This window comes from Caretta caretta, chromosome 2 (assembly GCF_965140235.1).
Source record: "Caretta caretta isolate rCarCar2 chromosome 2, rCarCar1.hap1, whole genome shotgun sequence".
NCBI lineage: Eukaryota > Metazoa > Chordata > Testudines > Cheloniidae > Caretta > Caretta caretta.
In genome coordinates, this window is record NC_134207.1 from 779045 (window position 1) to 800671 (window position 21627).

At 54.0% G+C, this 21627-nt stretch overlaps 1 protein-coding gene across 5 annotated transcripts in view; it reads right to left on the minus strand.

Annotated features, from left to right (window-relative positions):
• NRBP2 (nuclear receptor binding protein 2) overlaps window positions 1–19067 on the minus strand; it is a 60149-nt gene extending 41082 nt beyond the window's left edge. The window contains exon 1 of one of the 5 annotated variants that reach the window (XM_048837091.2): window positions 18580–19067. In XM_048837091.2, coding sequence (XP_048693048.1) covers window positions 18580–18690 — 111 coding nt within the window. In that variant the 5' untranslated portion in view covers window positions 18691–19067. The remainder of the gene's footprint in view (window positions 1–18579) is intronic. The other 4 variants (XM_048837089.2, XM_048837084.2, XM_048837090.2 and 1 more) reach the window with 4 other exon arrangements.
• Window positions 19068–21627: the final 2560 nt, after the last annotated feature.

The window sequence follows — 21627 nt, forward strand, 5'->3', positions numbered from 1 at the left end:
GAAAGGCGGCGGGGTGCTCTACATCATCAGCACCTCCCCTGACTCATTCGAGGTGCCACGTTCATTCATACATTTGAACCTGGGATGAATAAACACAGAGCAAGCGACTCCCAGAAAATGGGGACGATGCCGGGAAGTAACAAAGGGAGATGGATGGAGGTGGTGAGGAGCTGTTCAACAGGAGCCATGCAGACTCGTACCAGGCAGCTTCCATCTGCGGGGGCAGGAATCTCCCAGTATCCCCCCCACACACACACACCCCTTCCCAGCCAGTGCAGCTTGAGCAGCTTTGGGGATCCTAACAGAGGCTGTTCACAACTTGGGCTCAGAAAGTAAATGTGGGCCTGGCTCTGCCTGCATCCTAGCAGACAGCCCTCCCTCGGTGACGGGGCCTGTCACACCAGAGCTGGCTCTGCCCTCATCCCAGTGTAAGCAGGGTCTGAAGGCGTTCTCCCCTGACAGCTAGCTGGGAGGGGGAGAGACTTCAGGAGCAAACGGTATTTACATGAACACACCTACTCTGCTTAGATATCCAACAGATAGAGCGGTGTTGGGTGTTGGGTCACAGATCACTTTAGTACTGAATGCAGGGGTAGTGACATGATGTTATCAATGTTGTTGTCTTTATTGTATGAATAAAGGGGAGCAGAACTGTGCTTAACCTGGCCCAAATGAGGGGGTCACCCTCAGCTGGAAGGACCCTGTTAGGCCTGGGGCTCAAATGCCAGAGCCCAGAGAAAGTAAAAGGGGAGGGGACAAATATCTCAGCTAGGTGGTATGGACTCTCCCTAGGGGTCCCTAGTCTGGTTCCTCTGCACTGTCCAAAGATGGAGCTAAATGGAGCCTCATGAGGAGCCTTTTGTTATGTTAAGTGTTTAATAACAGCTGAAAACACTTGTGGTGGGGCAGGGTTTCTACCCAGCCTGCTGAGAGCTAAGAAATCACTGAGAGACTGATCTACAGCGGTAGCAGCAGAAGGTGACTGACGGGTGGCCAGCAGGAGCAGCCAGCAAAAGTGGTGAGCAGCAGCTGACAGGGCAGCCAGGTAGCAAGGAGCAGCGGCTGGCCAGGTGGCCGGGTGGCGAGAAGCAGCGACTGGCGGGGCGGCCGGGCGGCAAGAAGCAGCGACTGGCGGGGCGGCCGGGCGGCGAGAAGCAGCAGCTGGCGGGGCGGCCGGGCAGCGAGGAGCAGCGGCTGGCCGGGCGGCGAGGAGCAGCGGCTGGCGAGGAGCAGCAGCTGGCGGGGCGGCCGGGCGGCGAGGAGCAGTGGCTGGCGGGGCGGCCGGGCGGCGAGGAGCAGCGGCTGGCGGGGCGGCCGGGCGGCGAGGAGCAGCGGCTGGCCGGGCGGCAAGGAGCAGCGGCTGGCGAGGAGCAGCGGCTGGCGGGGCGGCCGGGCGGCGAGGAGCAGCGGCTGGCCGGGCGGTGAGGAGCAGCGGCTGGCGAGGAGCAGCGGCTGGCGGGGCGGCGAGGAGCAGCGGCTGGCGGGGCGGCCGGGCGGCGAGGAGCAGTGGCTGGCGGGGCACCGAACCAGAGCAAGTGCTCAGATGGTGGAGCAAGTCAGGTGCCTTCTTCCCCGTGTGGGAGGTGAACTCACACAGATGCACCTCTGCACCCTGGGTCCTCACTGACCAAGGACAGATACTGCGAGTGGGGTATGGTGAGAGAGCAGAGAGGGGCATGGTAAGGGAACTCAAGAACGTGAGGCAGAAGAAGACTCTGCCTCATGCACTCTGCGGTGGTTGTCCTGCTCACAGTTTATGTTTATGAGTCCTGCTTAATGTTGGGTGACATCTCTCCTTTCATGAATGTTTCTTTTGTATGCTCAGACTCTGCGCTTGCAAGTGGGGACGTACTGCCTCTCAGAGGCACCCAGGGGTGGTGTGTAATTTTCCCAGGTTCCTGGGTGGGGGCTCGAGCCGGTTCTGTGTTTTATCGATGGAAAGGAACCCCTAGTTACTGAACCCGGGCCTGGTTGCTGCTGGCTCCACCGGCAGAAGGGTTACACCAGCCTTCTGCCTCCCTCAGTGATGTGGAGGATGTGGAAGGATTGGAGAGAGTCCAGTGGAGGGCAACAAAAATGATTAGGGGATTGGAACACATGAGTTATGAGGAGAGGCTGAGGGAACTGGGGATGTTTAGTCTACGGAAGAGAAGAATGAGGGGGGATTTGATAGCTGCTTTCAACTACCTGAAAGGGGGTTCCAAAGAGGATGGCTCTAGACTGTTCTCAGTGGTAGCAGATGACAGAACAAGGAGTAATGGTCTCAAGTTGCAGTGGGGGGAGGTTTAGGTTGGATATTAGGAAAAACTTTTTCACTAGGAGGGTGGTGAAACACTGGAATGCGTTGCCTAGGGAGGTGGTGGAATCTCCTTCCTTAGAAGTTTTTGAGGTCAGGCTTGACAAAGCCCTGGCTGGGATGATTTAATTGGGGATTGGTCCTGCTGTGAGCAGGGGGTTGGATTAAATGACCTGAGGTCCCTTCCAACCCTGATATTCTATGATTCTATGGGGCCTGTCACATCAGGGCTGGCTGTGCCCTCATTCCAGCCAGCCACTCTCCCCCTGCGACGGGGTCTGTCACTGTGGGGCTGGCTCTGCCCTCGTCCCAGCCAGCCGCCCTCCTTTGGTGACGGGACCTGTCGCACCAGGGCTGGATCTGCCCTCGTCCCAGCCAGCCACCCTCACTCAGCAATGGGGTCTGTCACGGTGGGGCTGTTGCTGCCCTCATCCCAGCCAGTCAGCCACCCTCCCTCAGTGACGGGGCCTGTCACTCTGGGGCTCACCTCAATGATCCGAGTGAACATTGGCAGAGCCAGGGATTTGTTATTGTCAGCAGCACGGAGCATTTCCAGCTCCCACAGGCTTCAGCTTTAGCTCTGGGGAATACTGTGACAAAGCTTGGCTGAGGGAGCTGGACCTGGGGCTCAGTAAAGCGACTCACAATATCTTAACTGGAAAATTAATTCTAAATGGCCTAGAGACAAGCAACGCCATCGGATGGAGAACTGGATACAAGGCTGTAAACAAGGGGCCTGGGTACACAGCAATACTGGCTCTGTGGGAGGTGTCAAGGGGTGCCCACAGGGATGGGGGCTAGAGCTGCTCTTATATAGCAGCCTCATTAATGGCATCATAGGTCATGTTTTCTAGACCTTTGGTCATTTTTGTTGATCTCCTTTGGACTTCTCCAATTTGTCACACTTTGGGAAAGAAGTGAGTGCCCAGAACGGACACAGTACTGCAGCTGAGGCCTCTCACCAGTGCTGAGTAGAGTGGAAGCAGACGGGGAGCTACACACAGAGTAAGGATAAAACAAAATATTGAACAGCTGTCTCCTTCCAGGAGCACAGCCCGCCCTGTGTCCTGCTTCCAGAAACACTCAGTCTGTGACCATGAAGGGGGAAAAAAAATCGGTCTGTAATTTAAATACTGCGTCATGGCGCAGAAAGAAGGTTACGATGGTCATCTTTTTAATCTCATTTCCCAACATTTCAGGGCCTCACTTTGTAAGTTCACTGTTCTGCTAATATGCATTTTTATCTGGAATTAGAGATGCAGCCAGATTAATAGGCTTCACATTCCAGAGCAGGAGGTGGCGGGAGAGTCCCCTTGTTTACAGCTCTGGAAAGATCCTGGTTGGGAACTTGCATTCAGGTGTGAGCCTCTAATGCTGAGCAACTCCCTCGAGTCAAAAAGGGGTTTAAGAGCTCCTGTGGGCTCAGCCAGCCCTGACCCACTGCAACTGCAAGGCTTGTCAATGCTGGAGAAGGGCAGGTCCTCAGAAGGGGGATCTCAGCTCAAGCTGGGAGGCCTTCAGGAGCAAACAGCTAATTTGGAGCTCCCTGGCCCCAGGGACCAGGGGCTGCCTCCTGGGGAAGTGGCTTGAGAACACCAGCTAATTTGGAGCTCCCTGGCCCCAGGGACCAGGGGCTGCCTCCTGGGGAAGTGGCTTGAGAACACCAGCCAGCCAAGCTCTCTGAGGAAATGAAGGGACCTACTTTTCTTTATTTTTCTTTTTGGAACGCTGGACTCAGGCTATGTCTACGCTACCGCGTAAGTCGACCTACGCTATGCAGCTCCAGCTACATGAATAACGTAGCTGGAGTCGTCGTACCTTAGGTCGAGTTACTGCGGGGGGCGACAGGAGAGTCGTCTTACCTTACTCTTCTCATCGGGGGTAGAGTACAGGGGTTGACTGGAGAGCGATCTGCACTAGACCCACTAAATCTCACAGCCTCAATCCCTGCCATTGTGTAGACCTGCCCTGCCTTGGTAGTTTGGACACAAAAGTGATGAGGACCTCAGACTCCACCCACCCCCACGGCCCTTACTCTGCGTGAGACTGCAGAGTCAAGGCCCTGGAGGTATTTTTCCTTTTTCTGTTGGATTACTCTAACCACCCCCGCTCCCCCGCGACAGGTGCAGTCGTCACCTAGGGAGAAGGGTGGCCACTCGTATGTTCCCGGAATGCTGGTTCTGGTACTTCTGGAATTGGCGTGACTCTGCCCCTCTCAGTGTGACCTCACATACAGCATGCGGGCGAGGTGCACAGAGGGCACCATTTCGGAGATCACGCCGCTCTGTCCCCACCGGCGTGATCTCACACTCCATCCAACACTACATAACACCATGTCTGGTTCTGTCTCAGGACCAGACAAGGGAGAAACCTCCCAAAAGGCAGGCTGTCCAGTTTATAACCAGACAAATGGCCTCCCTATTAGGGAGGGCGGCTGGCGGGGACAAGGGCAGAGCCAGCCCTGGTGTGACGGGCCCTGTCGCTGAGGGAGGGCAGCTGGCGGGGACGAGGGCAGAGCCAGCCCCAGTGTGACGGGCCCCGTCGCTGAGGGAGGGCTGCCTGTTAGGATGCAGGCAGAGCCAGGCCCATATTTACTTTGTGAGCCCTGTTTGCAAACAGCCTCTGTTAGGATCCCCAAAGCTGCTCAAGCTGCACTGGCTGGGAAGGGGTGTGTGTGTGTGGGGGGGGGGGATACTGGGAGATTCCTGCCCCCGCAGATGGAAGCTGCCTGGTACGAGTCTGCATGGCTCCTGTTGAACAGCTCCTCACCACCTCCATCCATCTCCCTTTGTTACTTCCCGGCATCGTCCCCATTTTCTGGGAGTCGCTTGCTCTGTGTTTATTCATCCCAGGTTCAAATGTATGAATGAACGTGGCACCTCGAATGAGTCAGGGGAGGTGCTGATGATGTAGAGCACCCCTGCCGCCTTTCCCTAGACAGGGCATCCTGCCCATTCCCCGTAGTGCTCCCAGCCGCACCCCTGTGGCTCTCACTATTGCAACCCTGGGCTATTCTGCAGCAGCTTCAGCTGAGTGCAGCTGTGAGCCATCCAGGCAACCAGAGACCTAGAGGCCAGGACCATAAGCCAGGGACCCACACTCCTATCTGTGCTAGTGAAACTGACGAAGATGGGGCCAGGGAATGATCCCAAAGCCTTCTTCACCACCTCTGATCTGAGTCCCCTAGCCTGCAGGCAGGACCAGGAAAAGCCACTAAAATTTAAAGTGACGGCCTACAATTTTAACACCATTTTCAGTACACCACGAAAGGAGCCCGGCATAACATCAGCATAGAAGCATTACAGCCTGGGAAAGGCAAGACCCGAAGGCACATGACCGTGGGGGAAAGGGTCCGTCAGTAACCTGGCTGCTGCAGGGTCAGCCTCTTGTGGATGTTGGGGGAGACAACAGGAGTACAGGGTATTAACGGGCCCTGGAGATACCGTGAACAGCTTTGAGGGAAAGCGAGGAAGTGTGAACGAGGAGTGAGAAGGTAGATCAAAAGTTTGGGAGAGTTTGACCCTGAACCTGTGTGTCCCCAGGCAGGGCAGGGAGGAGCAGGGCTGGAGAAGGGGGCCAAAGACCCACTGTGGCCCCAAAGCAGGTGCTGAGCTGGGAGAGGGGGAGTGCTGGAAAGCCCCCAGGCAAGCCTGAGAGCATGGTGGCTCTGATAAGCCTACAGAGCAACTCCACCCCAATCTTAGGCGAGACAAGAGGCAGTTCTCTGTACTGTCACATGAGCCCAGAAGCAGCCTGGTCTCTGCGATAACCCCCAGCTCCTGCCTCAGCCCATGGATGTGGTGCTCCTTGACAGCTGTCTCCTGCCTCCCCCTCTGGCCGTGCTGCCAGGACTTGCTCCACCCCTTTGCAGTGAGCTCCGCTTCTGTCAATGGCTCTGCAATAACCCCAGGACCTAGGTGCCTCTCTGTGAGGCTGCACAGCCCAGAGATAGGGCAGCCACTGCCAAATCCTAGAAACAGCCTCCAGGGGAGGGACTCTAGGGGGCCCAGCATGCCCTCCGGAGTAGCATGGAGGAAAAGGGGGTTTCACAGACATTCCACGCTGGAGCCCAAGGGAGAAAGCTAATCCATCAACCAGGAGAAGATGGAATTAATCCCTCCAGATGCCTCCCTGAGCAGCCCGTTGCTATGACATATGGGACCTTGACCTCAAACTGTTTCAGGAGACACTTCTGAGGCCTCATCAGCCTAGGCATGCAGCATGGTAAAGTCCCGTCAACACTACACATTACCAAGGTGTAAATGAGCAAATGAGGCACCCATTTTCCAAAAAAAAAAAGCATACGGGGACTGCCACACTAGGTCATATGCTGAGGTAATTCCCAACCTGCGCCTGCCCCGGCAACCAACAGTTCCAGCTGCTTCAAAGGAAGATGAAAAAAACTCTGAAGTGGGCAATTATGGAATAATCCTTTTCTGAATCCTGCCCAGCTCTGGGTCACAATTATACCTTGAGGCATAGAGTTCCACAGGCTAGCTAGAGACTGTTTAAAAAGATTGAGATTGATTTTGGTAATTACCACACGGTACGGCTACCTCCACCCCCTAGCAAAGCAACAGACCAAATCTGTAATGGCCATTGAGAAAGCAGAAACAAGCAGCAATATTAGCCAGGCTGGCCTGCTCTGTGTGGTCACATTACACAGTCAGCAGGCGAAGAGACAACACAAGAAGGAAAATATTTTGATTTCAGTGAAGCATTTGATCCTGCATCTCATGAAAACATTCTCAGCAATAATTCAGATTGGCTTGGATACAGCATGGTCATGCAAGTGCAAGGTCCCAAATAAAGGGTAATAAAAACCAGCATAAAGAACAGGAGTACTTGTGGCACCTTAGAGACTAACCAATTTATTTGAGTATAAGCTTTCGTGAGCTACAGCTCACTTCATCGGATGCATAAAGTGGAAAATACAGTGAGGAGATTTATATACACACAGACCATGAAAAAATGGGTGTTTATCATACACACTGTAAGGAGAGTGATCACTTAAGATGAGCTATTACCAGCAGGAGAGTGGGGTGGGAGGAGAGAAAACCTTTTGAAGTGATAATCAAGGTGGGCCGTTTCCAGCACATTTCCAGGAGTTAACAAGAACCTCTGAGGAACAGTGGGAGGAGGAGGAGGGGGAGGAATAAACAAGGGGAAATAGTTTCACTTAGTATAATGACTCAACCACTCCCAGTCTCTATTCAAGCCTAAGTTAACTGTACCCAATTTGCAAATTAATTCCAATTCAGCAGTCTCTTGTTGGAGTCTGTTTTCGAAGTTTTTTTGTTGAAGAATAGTCACTTTCAGATCAGAAATTGAGTGACCAGAGAGATTGAAGTGTTCTCCGACTGGTTTTTGAATGTCTGACGTCTGATTTGGGTCCATTTATTCTTTTACGTAAAGACTGTCCAGTTTGACCAATGTACATGGCAGAGAGGCATTGCTGGCATATGATGGCATATATCACATTGGTGGATGTGCAGGTGAACGAGCCTCTGATAGTGTGGCTGATGTTATTAGGCCCAGTGATGGTGTCCCCTGAATAGATATGTGGACACAGTTGGCAATGGGCTTTGTTGCAAGGATAGGTTCCTGGGTTAGTGGTTCTGTTGTGTGGTTGCTGGTGAGTATTTGCTTCAGGTTGGGGGGCTGTCTGTAGGCAAAAAACCAGCACGGTATTGAGCTGAGGGGAGGTGTCTAATGGGGACCAGCAGGGATCGGAGTTAGCTCTGTTGTGATTTAACATCTCCACTAATGATCGGGAAGAAGAGGGGTAAACAGCCTGTTGGTGACATTCACACACAGGCAGTACAGAACTGGGAGGAGCAGCGAATCCAGTGAGGCCACCGAAATAGCAGGGTTAGAGCCAAGGCCAGGAAATAACAGGATGGGATTCAACCTTCGGCAACGCATCCCAAACACCAAGCACCCAAACTCCAGTGGGACAGAGACGCTGGAGAGCAGGAGAGTCCGAGAGAGGGAGCAGGGGGGGCCTATGCTGCAGTTAGACCCCCGTTGCCTCTGGCTCCCGGGGTTCAGGCTCAGTTGAACTGCAGTGTAGCGGGTTTGGGCTGCAGCCCGATCCTGGAACACTCCCCCTCAAAGGGTCTTTGAGCCTGGCCTCCAGCCCGAGTCTGAACAGCTACACTGCAATGAAACAGCCCCTTCGCCTGAGCTAGCAGGCATGGGCCAGCCGTGGGTGTCTAACTGCGGTGCAGACGTACCCCCGAAGGCCTTCCCTCTTGGGGCAGGGAGGAGTGCGTATCTGTCCGGCTCTGAGGAAACACCCCCAACCTAAAGCTCAGATCCAGGCTTTCAATCCGGAGCAGGGGGGCAGAGTCCCTCACTATCCAGTTTTGGGGAGCCCCCAAACCCCTCAATTTCCAGATGGGAAAGTAACATCCAGAGGCTGATGGGAAAGAGGAGCCATCTTCCAGTGGGGCTGGGGCAGCTCCCAGTGATAACCCCACTGCTCACCTCCATCCTTCCCCTTGGTGCAGAGTGGGAGGGCTGGGACCTTCCCTCTTTATATCCTTTCTCCCTGTGCCCCCAGCTGCCGCAGGAGACCTCTCTATTGCCTGGTGGCTGCTGGAGAAGGGGACTGCGCCTCACTCTCTCCCTTACTGGTGAAACACAGGGGGCATGGATTTGCCTGCTCTCCTCCCTTTTGCCTGCTGGTAGGGACCCATGAAGTGGAGGTGGTGTGAGGGGAAATGTTCCCCGTGCAGTGCAGTACAGCACAGCAGCCTCGGCTTTGGGACAAGGACTGGCCATTGAGCCCCCAGCTGAGGCAACTGGGGTGGCTCCGGGGGCACTGCGAGGGATCTGGCATTGTGGATCCCTGGGATGGGTGTTGGGAGATGTGGTTAAACAGGGTCTGGGCCCAGCTAAGCACCGTCAGAATCCCAGCTCCCACATAGAGCCAGGCCCAAGCGAGGAGCCTGCCAAGGGCCAAATCCTAGGGTGACCAGATGTCCCATTTTTAAAGGGACAGTCCTGTTTTTTGGGACTTTTTCTTGTATAGGAGCCTATTACCCCCCATCCCCTGTCCCGTTTTTTCACAGTTGCTGTCTAACCACCCTACCAAATCCCCTGGTGGGGAAGGATGATCCCACCTTGGGATGTCATAGAATCATAGAATCATAGAATATCAGGGTTGGAAGGGACCCCAGAAGGTCATCTAGTCCAACCCCCTGATCGAAGCAGGACCAATTCCCAGTTAAATCATCCCAGCCAGGGCTTTGTCAAGCCTGACCTTAAAAACCTCTAAGGAAGGAGATTCTACCACCTCCCTAGGTAACGCATTCCAGTGTTTCACCACCCTCTTAGTGAAAAAGTTTTTCCTAATATCCAATCTAAACCTCCCCCACTGCAACTTGAGACCATTACTCCTCCTTCTGTCATCTGCTACCATTGAGAACAGTCTAGAGCCATCCTCTTTGGAACCCCCTTTCAGGTAGTTGAAAGCAGCTATCAAATCCCCCCTCATTCTTCTCTTCTGCAGGCTAAACAATCCCAGCTCCCTCAGCCTCTCCTCATAACTCATGTGTTCCAGACCCCTAATCATTTTTGTTGCCCTTTGCTGGACTCTCTCCAATTTATCCACATCCTTCTTGAAGTGTGGGGCCCAAAACTGGACACAGTACTCCAGATGAGGCCTCACCAATGTCGAATAGAGGGGAACGATCACGTCCCTCGATCTGCTCGCTATGCCCCTACTTATACATCCCAAAATGCCATTGGCCTTCTTGGCAACAATGGCACACTGCTGACTCATATCCAGCTTCTCGTCCACTGTCACCCCTAGGTCCTTTTCCGCAGAACTGCTGCCTAGCCATTCGGTCCCTAGTCTGTAGCGGTGCATTGGGTTCTTCCGTCCTAAGTGCAGGACCCTGCACTTATCCTTATTGAACCTCATCAGATTTCTTTTGGCCCAATCCTCCAATTTGTCTAGGTCCTTCTGTATCCTATCCCTCCCCTCCAGCGTATCTACCACTCCTCCCAGTTTAGTATCATCCGCAAATTTGCTGAGAGTGCAATCCACACCATCCTCCAGATCATTTATGAAGATATTGAACAAAACCGGCCCCAGGACCGACCCTTGGGGCACTCCACTTGATACCGGCTGCCAACTAGACATGGAGCCATTGATCACTACCCGTTGAGCCCAACAATCTAGCCAGCTTTCTACCCACTTTATAGTGCATTCATCCAGCCCATACTTCCTTAACTTGCTGACAAGAATACTGTGGGAGACCGTGTCAAAAGCTTTGCTAAAGTCAAGAAACAATACATCCACTGCTTTCCCTTCATCCACAGAACCAGTAATCTCATCATAGAAGGTGATTAGATTAGTCAGGCATGACCTTCCCTTGGTGAATCCATGCTGGCTGTTCCTGATCACTTTCCTCTCATGCAAGTGCTTCAGGATTGATTCTTTGAGGACCTGTTCCATGATTTTTCCAGGGACTGAGGTGAGGCTGACTGGCCTGTAGTTCCCAGGATCCTCCTTCTTCCCTTTTTTAAAGATGGGCACTACATTAGCCTTTTTCCAGTCATCTGGGACTTCCCCCGTTCGCCTCGAGTTTTCAAAGATAAAACTGGACTTTGGCTGCCTAGAGCCGACCACGTCTTGTGTGGCATGGAGCCCCTTTGAGCCTGTCCCTTACGCTCTAACTTTCCCTGGCTGTGTCAGCCAGGCTCCAAACATCCCGATCACACCCCAGTGTCGCAGGCCCCTTCTTCCACAGGGTCCCATCTCCCCTTTTCCTGCTGCTGCCCTGCAGGACTCTTGGCTTCCCCCCAGCTCAGAACTCTGCCGACAGGAGTTAGGGTGGCTGAGAGCTTCCCCGGCACGCTACAGCTGGGGAGCCTGTGCTGAAACCCATGCTGGCGAGGCACCCAGGATACAGGACGCAGGCCTGGGCACCAGGCACCAGAGGTGAGGACCTCCTGACCTGGCTCTGGGAAGGACAGCAACAAAGATTGGCCCAAGAGGTTAAGCGCTAATGGTATTTGGCAAACCAGAGGGGACCTGGGGGATTAGTGAGGCTGACACACAGGGGTAGGACGACTGTGGGGAGCCCTGCCAGAGCCTGAAGGATACACTGCTGGGAATGCTTCTGCCCATAGGCGCCATCTCCATGGGTGCTCTGGGGCTGAAGCACCCATGGGGAAAAAATGGTGGGTCTGGAGCACCCACTGGCAGTCACAGAGCCAGAGACGACCAGGGTGGGCAGGGACCTCAGGAGGCATCTAGTTCAGCCCCCTGCTCAAAGCAGGACCAATCCCCAGTTTTTGCCCCAGATCCCTAAATGGCCCCCTCAAGGATTGAACTCGCAACCCTCGGTTTAGCAGGCCAATGCTCAAACCACTGAGCTATCCCCCCTCATCAGCTACCCCCAGCACCTCCTACCTGCCAGCGGGCCCTGCGGATCAGTGCCTCCCCGTCCCTCCCCGTGCCGCCCACCCGCCACGATCAGCTGTTTCATGGCATGCAGGAAGCTGGGGGGGAGGGGGGAGAAGGGAGGACATGGCGCCCTCGGGGGAGGGGGCAGGAAGAGGCGGGGTGGGGCCTTGGGGCAGAGCCAGGGGTCGAGCACCCCCCAGCAGTTTGAAAACTTGGCGCCTGTGTTTCTGCCCTGACCCCGGGGCTGAGGAGATAGACCAGGCAGATCCTTATCCTCTCCTTTGAGAGGGGCCGTGCAGGGAGCCTGGGGCTGGCCAGATCCAGGATGGTGGGCGCTTTCCTGCTTTGCTGGAATGCGAGGTGTTTTCGTCTGAGGGAAAATCATAGTTTTAATCCCAGGTGTGGTTTATGTGGGCACCTGTGGCTCCCGGAGGAGCTGCCAGCCAGCCCCGCGATCAGGGGCAGTCTGAACAGCGCACAGCAGGGAGGTAAAGCCTGCAGAGAAACTGGGGAAGAACCAGGGCAGGGCTCCAGGACGGTGCCTAGGGGAGGGTCAAAGTCCTTGCAACAGTGCCCAGCTGGGGAGGGCAGGCTCCTATGGTGCCCAGGGTGAGGTAGGCCCAGTGCCCAGGGAACAGCGCCCCAGGACCATGCCCTGGGAAGCTGGGAATGAACCTGGATTCATTCTGTCCTCACTTTGGTACCAAAGCCCGTGTTTCACACCCTGGCAGAGTCTGCTGCATTAACAGACAGATAGACAGCAGCAGGCTCAGTCTGTCTGCCCCGGTACACAGACCTGCCCGAAACAGGCTTTGCTAACGCACTGATTAAAAGGCCACGCTGGCTAGAGCGTACTACTGCTCCACCGCTCCCCTCGGAGAGCAGCACCCACACTAGCAAAAGCAGCAAAGTCTGAGATAAACTGCCCATGTCTGCCCGGCCTCGGGATGAACACCCCTCTCAGGGACTGATAACGCCAGCCAAGGTCCTGCGGCGTGACTACGCAGAGCACAAGGCAAACACCCCCTGCAGCCCCCTTATCGGAGCTGGAGCCAGCTGGGCTGGACAGGAGAGATCACAGGGCCAGCCGCAGGTACTGAGGGAGGGGACTCTGGAAGCCAGGCGAGCAGATCAGAGGGTGGCCAGGGTCCAGGAAACCCCAGGTGCTATTCGGGCATCTCACGGAACCCGCAGAGCAGCTACCTCGCTTTGGGGTGAGCACTGGCTTACGGGCCTGCGTAAGGGAGGGGCACCACTTTCAGGGGGGAGCTGCCATTTTGCGTTCCGTTTGCAGGCACGATGTTGGAGTCAGTCGCTGGGCACACCTGCTCACACGCACTCCTTTGGCGTCGGTGCTGAGCGTGTTCAGGCCCCTCTATTAACCCCTTATGCTCCCTTTCATCCAACTCCTGTGCCAAACAACAGGCTTTATACATGCCCCCTTCCCCCACCACTTTTAGGGAAAGCTTCCCTTGTCCCGCGCTCCAGTGCCATTTGCCTCTGCACAAACACGCCTCCTTCACTACACTGAACCCTTATGTAAGGGCCATGAAAGCAGACGCTCCCTTGTGGGGAGTTCTCTGGAAACACCTACTCAGTGTGCCATGGCAGTCAAAAAAAAAAAAAGCTAAGAGAATGTTAGGAACCATTAGGAAAGGAATGGATAATAAGACAGAAAATATCGTAATGCCACTATATCAATCCATGGTACGCCCACACCTTGAATACTGTGTGCTGTTCTGGTTGCCACATCTCAAAAAAAAAAAAAAAAAAAAGATTAGAGTTGGAAAAGGTATAAATAATGGCAACAACAATGATTAGGGTATGGAACAGATTCATAGAAGATCAGGGTTGGAAGGGACCTCAGGAGGTCATCTAGTCCAACCCCCTGCTCAAAGCAGGACCAATCCCCCACTAAATCATCCCAGCTAGGGCTTTGTCAAGCCGGGCCTTAAAATCCTCTAAGGATGGAGATTCCACCACCTCCCTAGGAAACCCATTCCAGTGCTTCCATCTGAGGAGAAATTAAAAGAGACAACTAACAGGGGGATATGATAGAGGGGTTGGCTCGCTTGATAATTGCCCTGTTCTGTTCACTTCCTCTAGGGCACCTGGCATTGGCCACTGTCGGCAGACAGGATACTGGGCTAGGCGGACTACTTGTCTGACCCACTATGGCCGTTCTTATATTCCCATCCTGTACCACAGAATCTCTATGGACAGAAAGTCCATGCTTGAATAATAAGAGTACAGCAGTGGGAATATGCTACTGACCACCTGCCCAGGATCGTGACAGTGATTGTGAAATATAAGGGAGATTCCAGAGACTAATCCTGCATCTTGGCGGGGGTTAGAACAGATGACCCTGGTAGTCCCTTCTGACCCTATGGTTCCATGATTCTGTGACTACTAAACCAGCCAATGCAATAATAATGGGGGATTTCAACTACCCTCCTATTGACTGGGTACATGGCACCTCAGAGCACAAGGCAGACATACAATTTCTAGACACCATTCATGGCTGCTTCTTGGAGCAGCAAGTCCTGGAGCCCACAAGAAAAAGAGGCAATTCTTGGTTTAATCCTAAATGAAGCACAGGATCTGAGCCAAGAGATAACTACAGCTGAACTGCTCAGTAATAGTGACCATAATTAATTAAATCTGGCATCTTTTTTGGTGGGGGGATACCAAAAAAACTCACCACAATAACATTTAACTTTAAAAAGAGGAATTAACTCAAGAACGAGGATGCTAGTTAGACAGTAATTAACAAGAGCAGTCAAAGGTACAATGCCTGCAAACTGCCTGGAGACCGCTTAAAAACACCTCATAGAGGCTCAGACTCAACGTACATCCCAAATCAAAAAAAGAGGACCAAAAAATGCCACCACGGCTAAACGGCGGAGTAATGGAGGCTGTTAGAGGCAAATAGGCATCCCTTAAAATTTGGAAGTCAAATCCTAATGACGAAAATAGAAAGGAGCAGAATCTCCGGTAAGTAAAATGTAAAAGTATAAGGTAGTCTAAAAAAGAATTTGAAAAGCAACTTGCTAAAGATAACAATAGTAAAAAAAATTGTATTTAAGTCCATCAGAAGCAGGAAGCCTGCCAAACAGCCAGTGGGGCCACTGGACGAGAAAGGTGGCAAGGGAGCACTCAAGGAAGTTAAGGCCATTGTAGGGCAGCTGCATGAACTCTTTGCATTGATACCCACGTCTGAGCCATTCTTTTTCGGTGACAGATCTGAAGTACTGTCCCAAATTGCTGTCTCACTAGAAGAGGTTTTGAAACAACTTGATAAACTAAACAGTAATAAGTGACCAGGGCCAGATGGGATTCACCCAAGAGTTCCAAAGGAACTCAGATATGAAATTGCAGAACTTCTAACTGTGGTATGTTACAAATCACTGGAAACAGCCTCAGTACCAGGTGACTGGAAGGTAGCTACTGGGACACCAATTTTTCAAAAGGGCTCCAAACGCGATCCTGGCAATTACAGGCTAGTAAGCCTAATGTCAATTCTGGGCAAATTGGTAGAAACTATAATAAAGACCAGAATTATCAGACACATAGATAAACATGATTTATAGGGGAAAAGTCGACATGGCTTTTGGAAAGGGAAATCATGCCTCACCAATCTCCTAGAATTCTTTGAAGGAGTCAACAAGCATGTGAATAAGAGGGATTCAGCTGATACAGTCTACTTGGATTTTCAGAAAATCTTTGACAAGGTCCCTCACCAAAGGCTCTTAAGCAAAGTAAGCTGTCATGGGATAAGAGGGAAGGTCCTTTCATGGATCAGGAACTGGTTGGAAGATAGGAAACAATGAGTAGGAATAAATTATAAGTTTTCACAATGGAGAGAGGGGAACAGGTGGGTCCCCCAAGAATCTGTACTGCGACCAGTGCTTTTCAACATAGTCATAGAATCATAGAATCTCAGGGTTGGAAGGGACCTCAGGAGGTCATCTAGTCCAACCGCCTGCTCAAAGCAGGACCAATCCCCAACTAAATCATCCCAGCCAAGGCTTTGTCAGGCCTGAACTTAAAAACCTCAAAGGAAGGAGATTCCACCACCTCCCTAGGTAACCCACTCCAATGCTTCACCACCCTCCTAGTGAAAAAGTTTTTCCGAATATCCAACCTAAACCTCCCCCACTGCAACTTGAGACCATTACTCCTCCTTCTGTCATCTGCCACCACGGAGAACAGTCTAGATCCATAATCTTTGGAATCCCCTTTCAGGTAGTTGAAAGCAGCTATCAAATCCCCCCTCATTCTTCTCTTCCGCAGACTAAACAATCCCAGTTCCCTCAGCCTCTCCTCAGAAGTCATGTGTCCCAGTCCCCTAATCATTTTTGTTGCCCTTCACTGGACGCTTTCCAATTTTTCCACATCCTTCTTGTAGTGTGGGGCCCAAAACTGGACACAGTACTCCAGATGAGGCCTCACCAATGTCAAATAGAGGGGAACGATCACGTCCCTCGATCTGATGGCAATGCCCCGACATATACATCCCAAAATCCCATTGGCCTTCTTGGCAACAATGGCACACTGCTGACTCATATCCAGCTTCTCATCCACTGTAACCCCTAGGTCCTTTTCTGCAGAACTGCTGCCGAGCCATTCGGTCCCTAGTCTGTAGCGGTGCATGGGATTCTTCCGTCCTAAGTGCAGGACTCTGCACTTGTCCTTGTTGAACCTCATCAGATTTCTTTTGGCCCAATCCTCTAATTTGTCCAGGTCCCTCTGTATCCTATCCCTACCCTCCAGCGTATCTACCTCTCCTCCCAGTTTAGTGTCCTCTGCAAACTTGCTGAGGGTGCAATCCACGCCATCCTCCAGATCATTAATGAAGATATTGAGCAAAACCAGCCCCAGGACTGACCCTTGGGGCACACCGCTTGATATCGGCTGCCAACTAGACATGGAGCCATTGATCACTACCCGTTGAGCCCGACAATCTAGCCAGCTTTCTATCCACTATAGTCCATTCATCCAGCTCATACTTCTTTAACTTACTGCCAAGAATACTGTGGGAGACCGTGTCAAAAGCTTTGCTAAAGTCAAGGAATAACACGTCCACTGCTAGTTATCCCTAGCCTGATTCTTGCTTGCATATTTATACCTGCCTCTGGAAATTTCCACTACACACATCCGATGAAGTGGGTATTCACCCACGAAAGCTTATGCTCCAATATGTCTGTTAGTCTAGAAGGTGCCACAGGACTCTTTGCCGCTTTTACAGATCCCGACTAACATGGCTACCGCTCTGATACTTGAAAATGGCAGATGAAATTCAATGTTGATAAATACAACGTAATGCACATTGGAAAACATAATCCCAACTATACATATAAAATGATGGGGTCTGAATTAGGCGTTACCACTCAAGGAAGAGATCTTGGTATCACAGTTTAGAGTTCTCTGAAAACTTCCACTGCGTGTGCAGAAGCAGTCAGAAAGGCTCACTGTATATCAGGAACTATTAAAAAGGGATAAAAATGAGAACAAATATAATGCCACTGTATAAAGTCATGGTGTGTCCACATGAGTCACCACATGGTATGTCGGGTCACACCATCTCAAAAAGGATATAGTGGAGCTGGAAAAGGTTCAGCGAAGGGCAACAAAGATGCTTCGAGCAGGGGGTTGGACTAGATGACCTTCTGGGGTCCCTTCCAACCCTGATATTCTATGATTCTATGATCAAGGTCATGGAACAACTTCCACATGAGGAGAGACTAAAAAGATTAGGGCTGTTCATCTTAGAGGAGAGACAACTCAGGGGAATATGACAGAAGTCTACAAACTGGTGAATGATGTGGGAGAAGGGTTGTTTACAGAGGCCTGCAAATCCGCAAATATCCGCTTTATATCCGCGGACCATTTTTGCAGATCATGATCAGTTGCAGATTCAGATTCTGGACCCATGAAGGGCTCTAGTTATTTACCTCTTCACAAATACAAAAGCCAAGAGTCACTCAATGAAATTAACAAGCAGCCGGTTTAATATAAACAAAAGGAAATATTTTTTCCGCTGAATGCACAACTAACCTGTGGATCTCATTCCCAGGGGATGCTGTCATCGCCAAAAGTATAACTGGTTCAAAAAAGAACTGGCTAACTTAAGGGAGGCTAGGGCCATCAATGGACATTAGCCAGGATGGGCAGGGATGCAGCCCCATGCTCTGGGTGTCCCTAAATCTCTGACTGCCAGAAGCTGGGAGTGGAAAACAGGGGTGGGCCACTCCATAATTGCTCTGTTCTGTTCACTCACCCTGAAGCTCTGGGTACCAGCCACTGTCAAAGGCAGGATACTGGGCCACATGGACCAGGGTCTGACCCAGGACAACAGCTCTTACGATCTTATCCTCCTGGCTCTCCCGTTTTCACAGCCAGCCCTCCTCACCAGACGGCTTATTCTCCCCCCGCCGCTCCCGGACCCCAGACCTGCCCCTTTGGCCTAGATGAATGCATGCGACTGGGGGAGGGCAAGAAGGAGCCAAGTCTCCCTGGGCAGAGCGCGCAGCGCCCCGGCCGAGTGGCAGAGCAGGAGGCCCGGCGCAGCGGGAAGGAGCCGCGCCCCGGCCATCTCCATCAGCGGGGGCAGCAGCCGGGCCAGCCCGTAACCCCGCGTGCTGGGGCCCCGCGCTCCCCAGCCCGGCTCGGTGCGGGATGCGCCCCGCGCTCCCCAGCCCGGCTCGGTGCGGGATGCGCCCCGCGCTCCCCAGCCTGGCTCGGTGCGGGATGCGCCCCGCGCTCCCCAGCCCGGCTCGGTGCGGGATGCGCCCCGCGCTCCCCAGCCCGGCTCCCGGCTCAGCCCCGCGCCCCGGCCGGCCCCGCAGCCCCCGCGCCCCACCTGCTCCCGCCGCTTCTGCCAGCGCCCGCAGGGGCTCTCCTCCAGCACCTCGCTCTCCTCCTCGCTCTCCTCCTCCTTCTCCGCCGGCAGCGCGGCCTCCAGCCCCGACATGCCCGGCTGCGGCTCCCTCCCCGAGCCCGCCCGCGGACGGCCCGCAGCGCCGAGCGCCCCAGTCCCGCTTCCCCGGCTCCAGGGCCGGCGGCGCAGGGCAGAGCCCGGGCGTACCCGACACGCCCCGGGGGCCGGCCCGGGCCGCCCCCCGGCCGCCTCCGGGGGCCCCGCACCGCTCGGGAGGCTGGACTCGGAGCCGCCTTCGGGAAGGTTACGGGCAGCTCCGTGTCACGCCCCGGCCCCGGGGGAGCGGGTTCAAGGCTCGCCGCCCTCCTGTCGCCGCGGGGGCCGGGTTCTCATTGGGCCGGGTCTGGCGCCAGCTCCCGGCGCTTGCCCCGGCTCCCCGCGGGCTCCCGGGGCCCTCCCGCCGCAGCCCGAGCCCCCGGGGCGCTCGCACGCGGCGCCAGCCGGCCTCCCGGGGAGCTGGGCTCCAGCTGTCGCCTTCCCAGCCGCCCGGAGTCCTGCGTGTGGCTCTCAGCCGCCTTCTCTCAGGCCTGCCCTGCAGCAGCGCTGGGCGTGTAAACACACACGCTGCCCCTTGGCGGGTGAGGGACCCCCTGCCCCTGCCCCCAGGCCCGGGGCTGCGGGGAAGTGGGCACCGCGCTCCTGTCTTCTCGGGCCCCCAGTCTGCGAAGGGCCGGGCGGAGGCGAGAGCAAGGGAGGGCACGGGGTACCGGAGACTTCCGGCCAAGGAGGGAGAGAGCCTGCCCCGGAGGGACCCAACGGTGTCAGCAGGGAACAGGACAAAGATCCGGTGTCCCTTTCTCTCCCTGGCAGGCAGCACCCACCGTGAAGTCACAGACCGCCCCTAAGGCTAGAATGAGGATTTTACTGTTCGTTAAGGAAGGGATTTGCAGGGGAGAGGTGGTGTATTGGAACCAGCGCTCAAGGTGCAGAGCTATCCATTTAAATGTCAGGGGTTCTCCTGTCTGGCTTGCAGCCGAGGCACCTCTGTTGGGAAAGATGCCCTCTGGGCCCAGAAGCAGGCTGCCTGGAAAGAGCCGGCGGGGAACAAGGTGGGGTGAGCTGGGCATCGCTGCCTTTAGGGAGCCGCCTTCTCTGTCTGTTCACCCTCATTGAAACAAAATCTTAAGAACAAAACCCCAAAGTTACAGTCACGGTTGGTTTCGGATCAGCAGCCGTGTGAGTCTGTATCCGCAGAAAGAACAGGAGGACTTGTGGCTCCTTAGAGACGAACCAATTTATTTGAGCATCAGCTTTCGTGAGCTACAGCTCACTTCATCGGATTATTCACAGATACAAACGAAAACCATCCGAACCCTCCTGCCCTGGACTCTTTGTCCTGAAAACTAGGAGGTCAGCCCGGTATGGGGAGCCCCGCTAGGGCCCACCGCTCCCCTGAACTCATTCATGTTCCTCTGCCATCGCCAGCAGCTGAACAACTGCACATCCTGTGCGGCCCTCATTGTCTCTCTCGGTGTCTTTGGGTCCCTGTGTGGTAAGGGTCTGGATTTTAAGAAATAAAGTAGCGTTACATTGTAACCATCCAGAAAGAGTCTTTCAGGGCATCTCCACTCAACCAAATTAAATCGGACTAATTTCCATCCGCACCCAGCCGCGTAGCAACTACGTCACTGCTGCACGCCCCTACCTCGCTCCTTGTGTTGGTGGTGCACACCCTCACCAGGAACACTTGCACCGAACATACCATCAGTGAGGAGCATTGCATGAAGCCTTCCTGACACTTTTCCTCAATGGCCTCTTGTCACGGAGTCCCTGGGCGATGCTCTGGAACTGCTCCCCATGAAGCCAGTCAGGACTCTGGGGCAGTCGCCTTTCTGTGAGCAGCCTGTCTTCAGGACACACAGCTCACACAGCTTCCACCTTCCTGGGTCTGACCTCGGAGCATTCAGCATCCTCTGCCCCTCCGTGCGCTTCCCACAGCGAGTCCGCTCAGGCGGGGCTCCTGGGGAAGCCAGAGGGTCCTGCACCCCAACTTCGCAGTCAGACGTGACTCTCAGCCAGCCAGTAAAACAGAAGGTTTATTAGACGACAGGAACATGGTCTAAAACAGAGCTTGCAGGTGCAGAGAATGGGACCCCTCAGCTGGGTCCATTCTGGGGGGCAGTGAGCCAGACAACCACGTCTGCCCTTCACTCCATGTCCCAGCCAGCCCCAAACTGAAAAACCCCTCCAGCCCCTCCTCCTCTGGGCTTTGTTCCTTTCCCGGGCCAGGTGGTCACCTGATTCCTTTGTTCTCCAACCCTTCAGCTCTCACCTTGCAGGGGGGGAAGGGCCCAGGCCATCAGTTGCCAGGAAACAGGGTGTCGGCCATTCTCTGTGTCCAGATCCCTGCACACACCTGCCCTCTAGGGCTCTGCAATGATCATACACCCTTACCCCACCACCTAGATACTTAAGAACTGCATAGGGGAAACTGAGGCACCCCCACACTATTCAGAGGAAACATTAAGAACAGGCCCACTTCGTCACATCTCTCCCCCCTTCGAGATCGAACTGAGCGGGGTCACTTTACCCGGTGACCTGGGGAAGTTTGAAGCCACCAATGTTCCCATGGATGCCCCAGCATCTCTCCCGTTCCTTGGTAGGAGTTACACCAGGCCCTTCCAGTTTCACGCCCTCCCTTAGGTCGGGGGTGGTCGATAGCACTAGCAGGCTGCATGTGGGAAGGTTTCTGCAGCCCATGCCCTTTGGCCACCCCAAAACCCCAGGGGGTCAAACTGGGATTGGGTTTTCTCCCAGAGCTCCAGTCTGGAGGGCTGCAATTCGGGCTCTCTTGGTTAAGGGCCCCCATCTTGACCTGGGCCACATACTGTTCACTTACAGAACTAGCATGGAGACATCCCTTTCCCAACAACCTTGTCTCCCCAACAAGCTGGCCAAACACAGCCACTTGGTTATAGGACGGTATACCTTTCTTAATAGCTTTCACTCCATCTGAGACCTTCTCAAAGC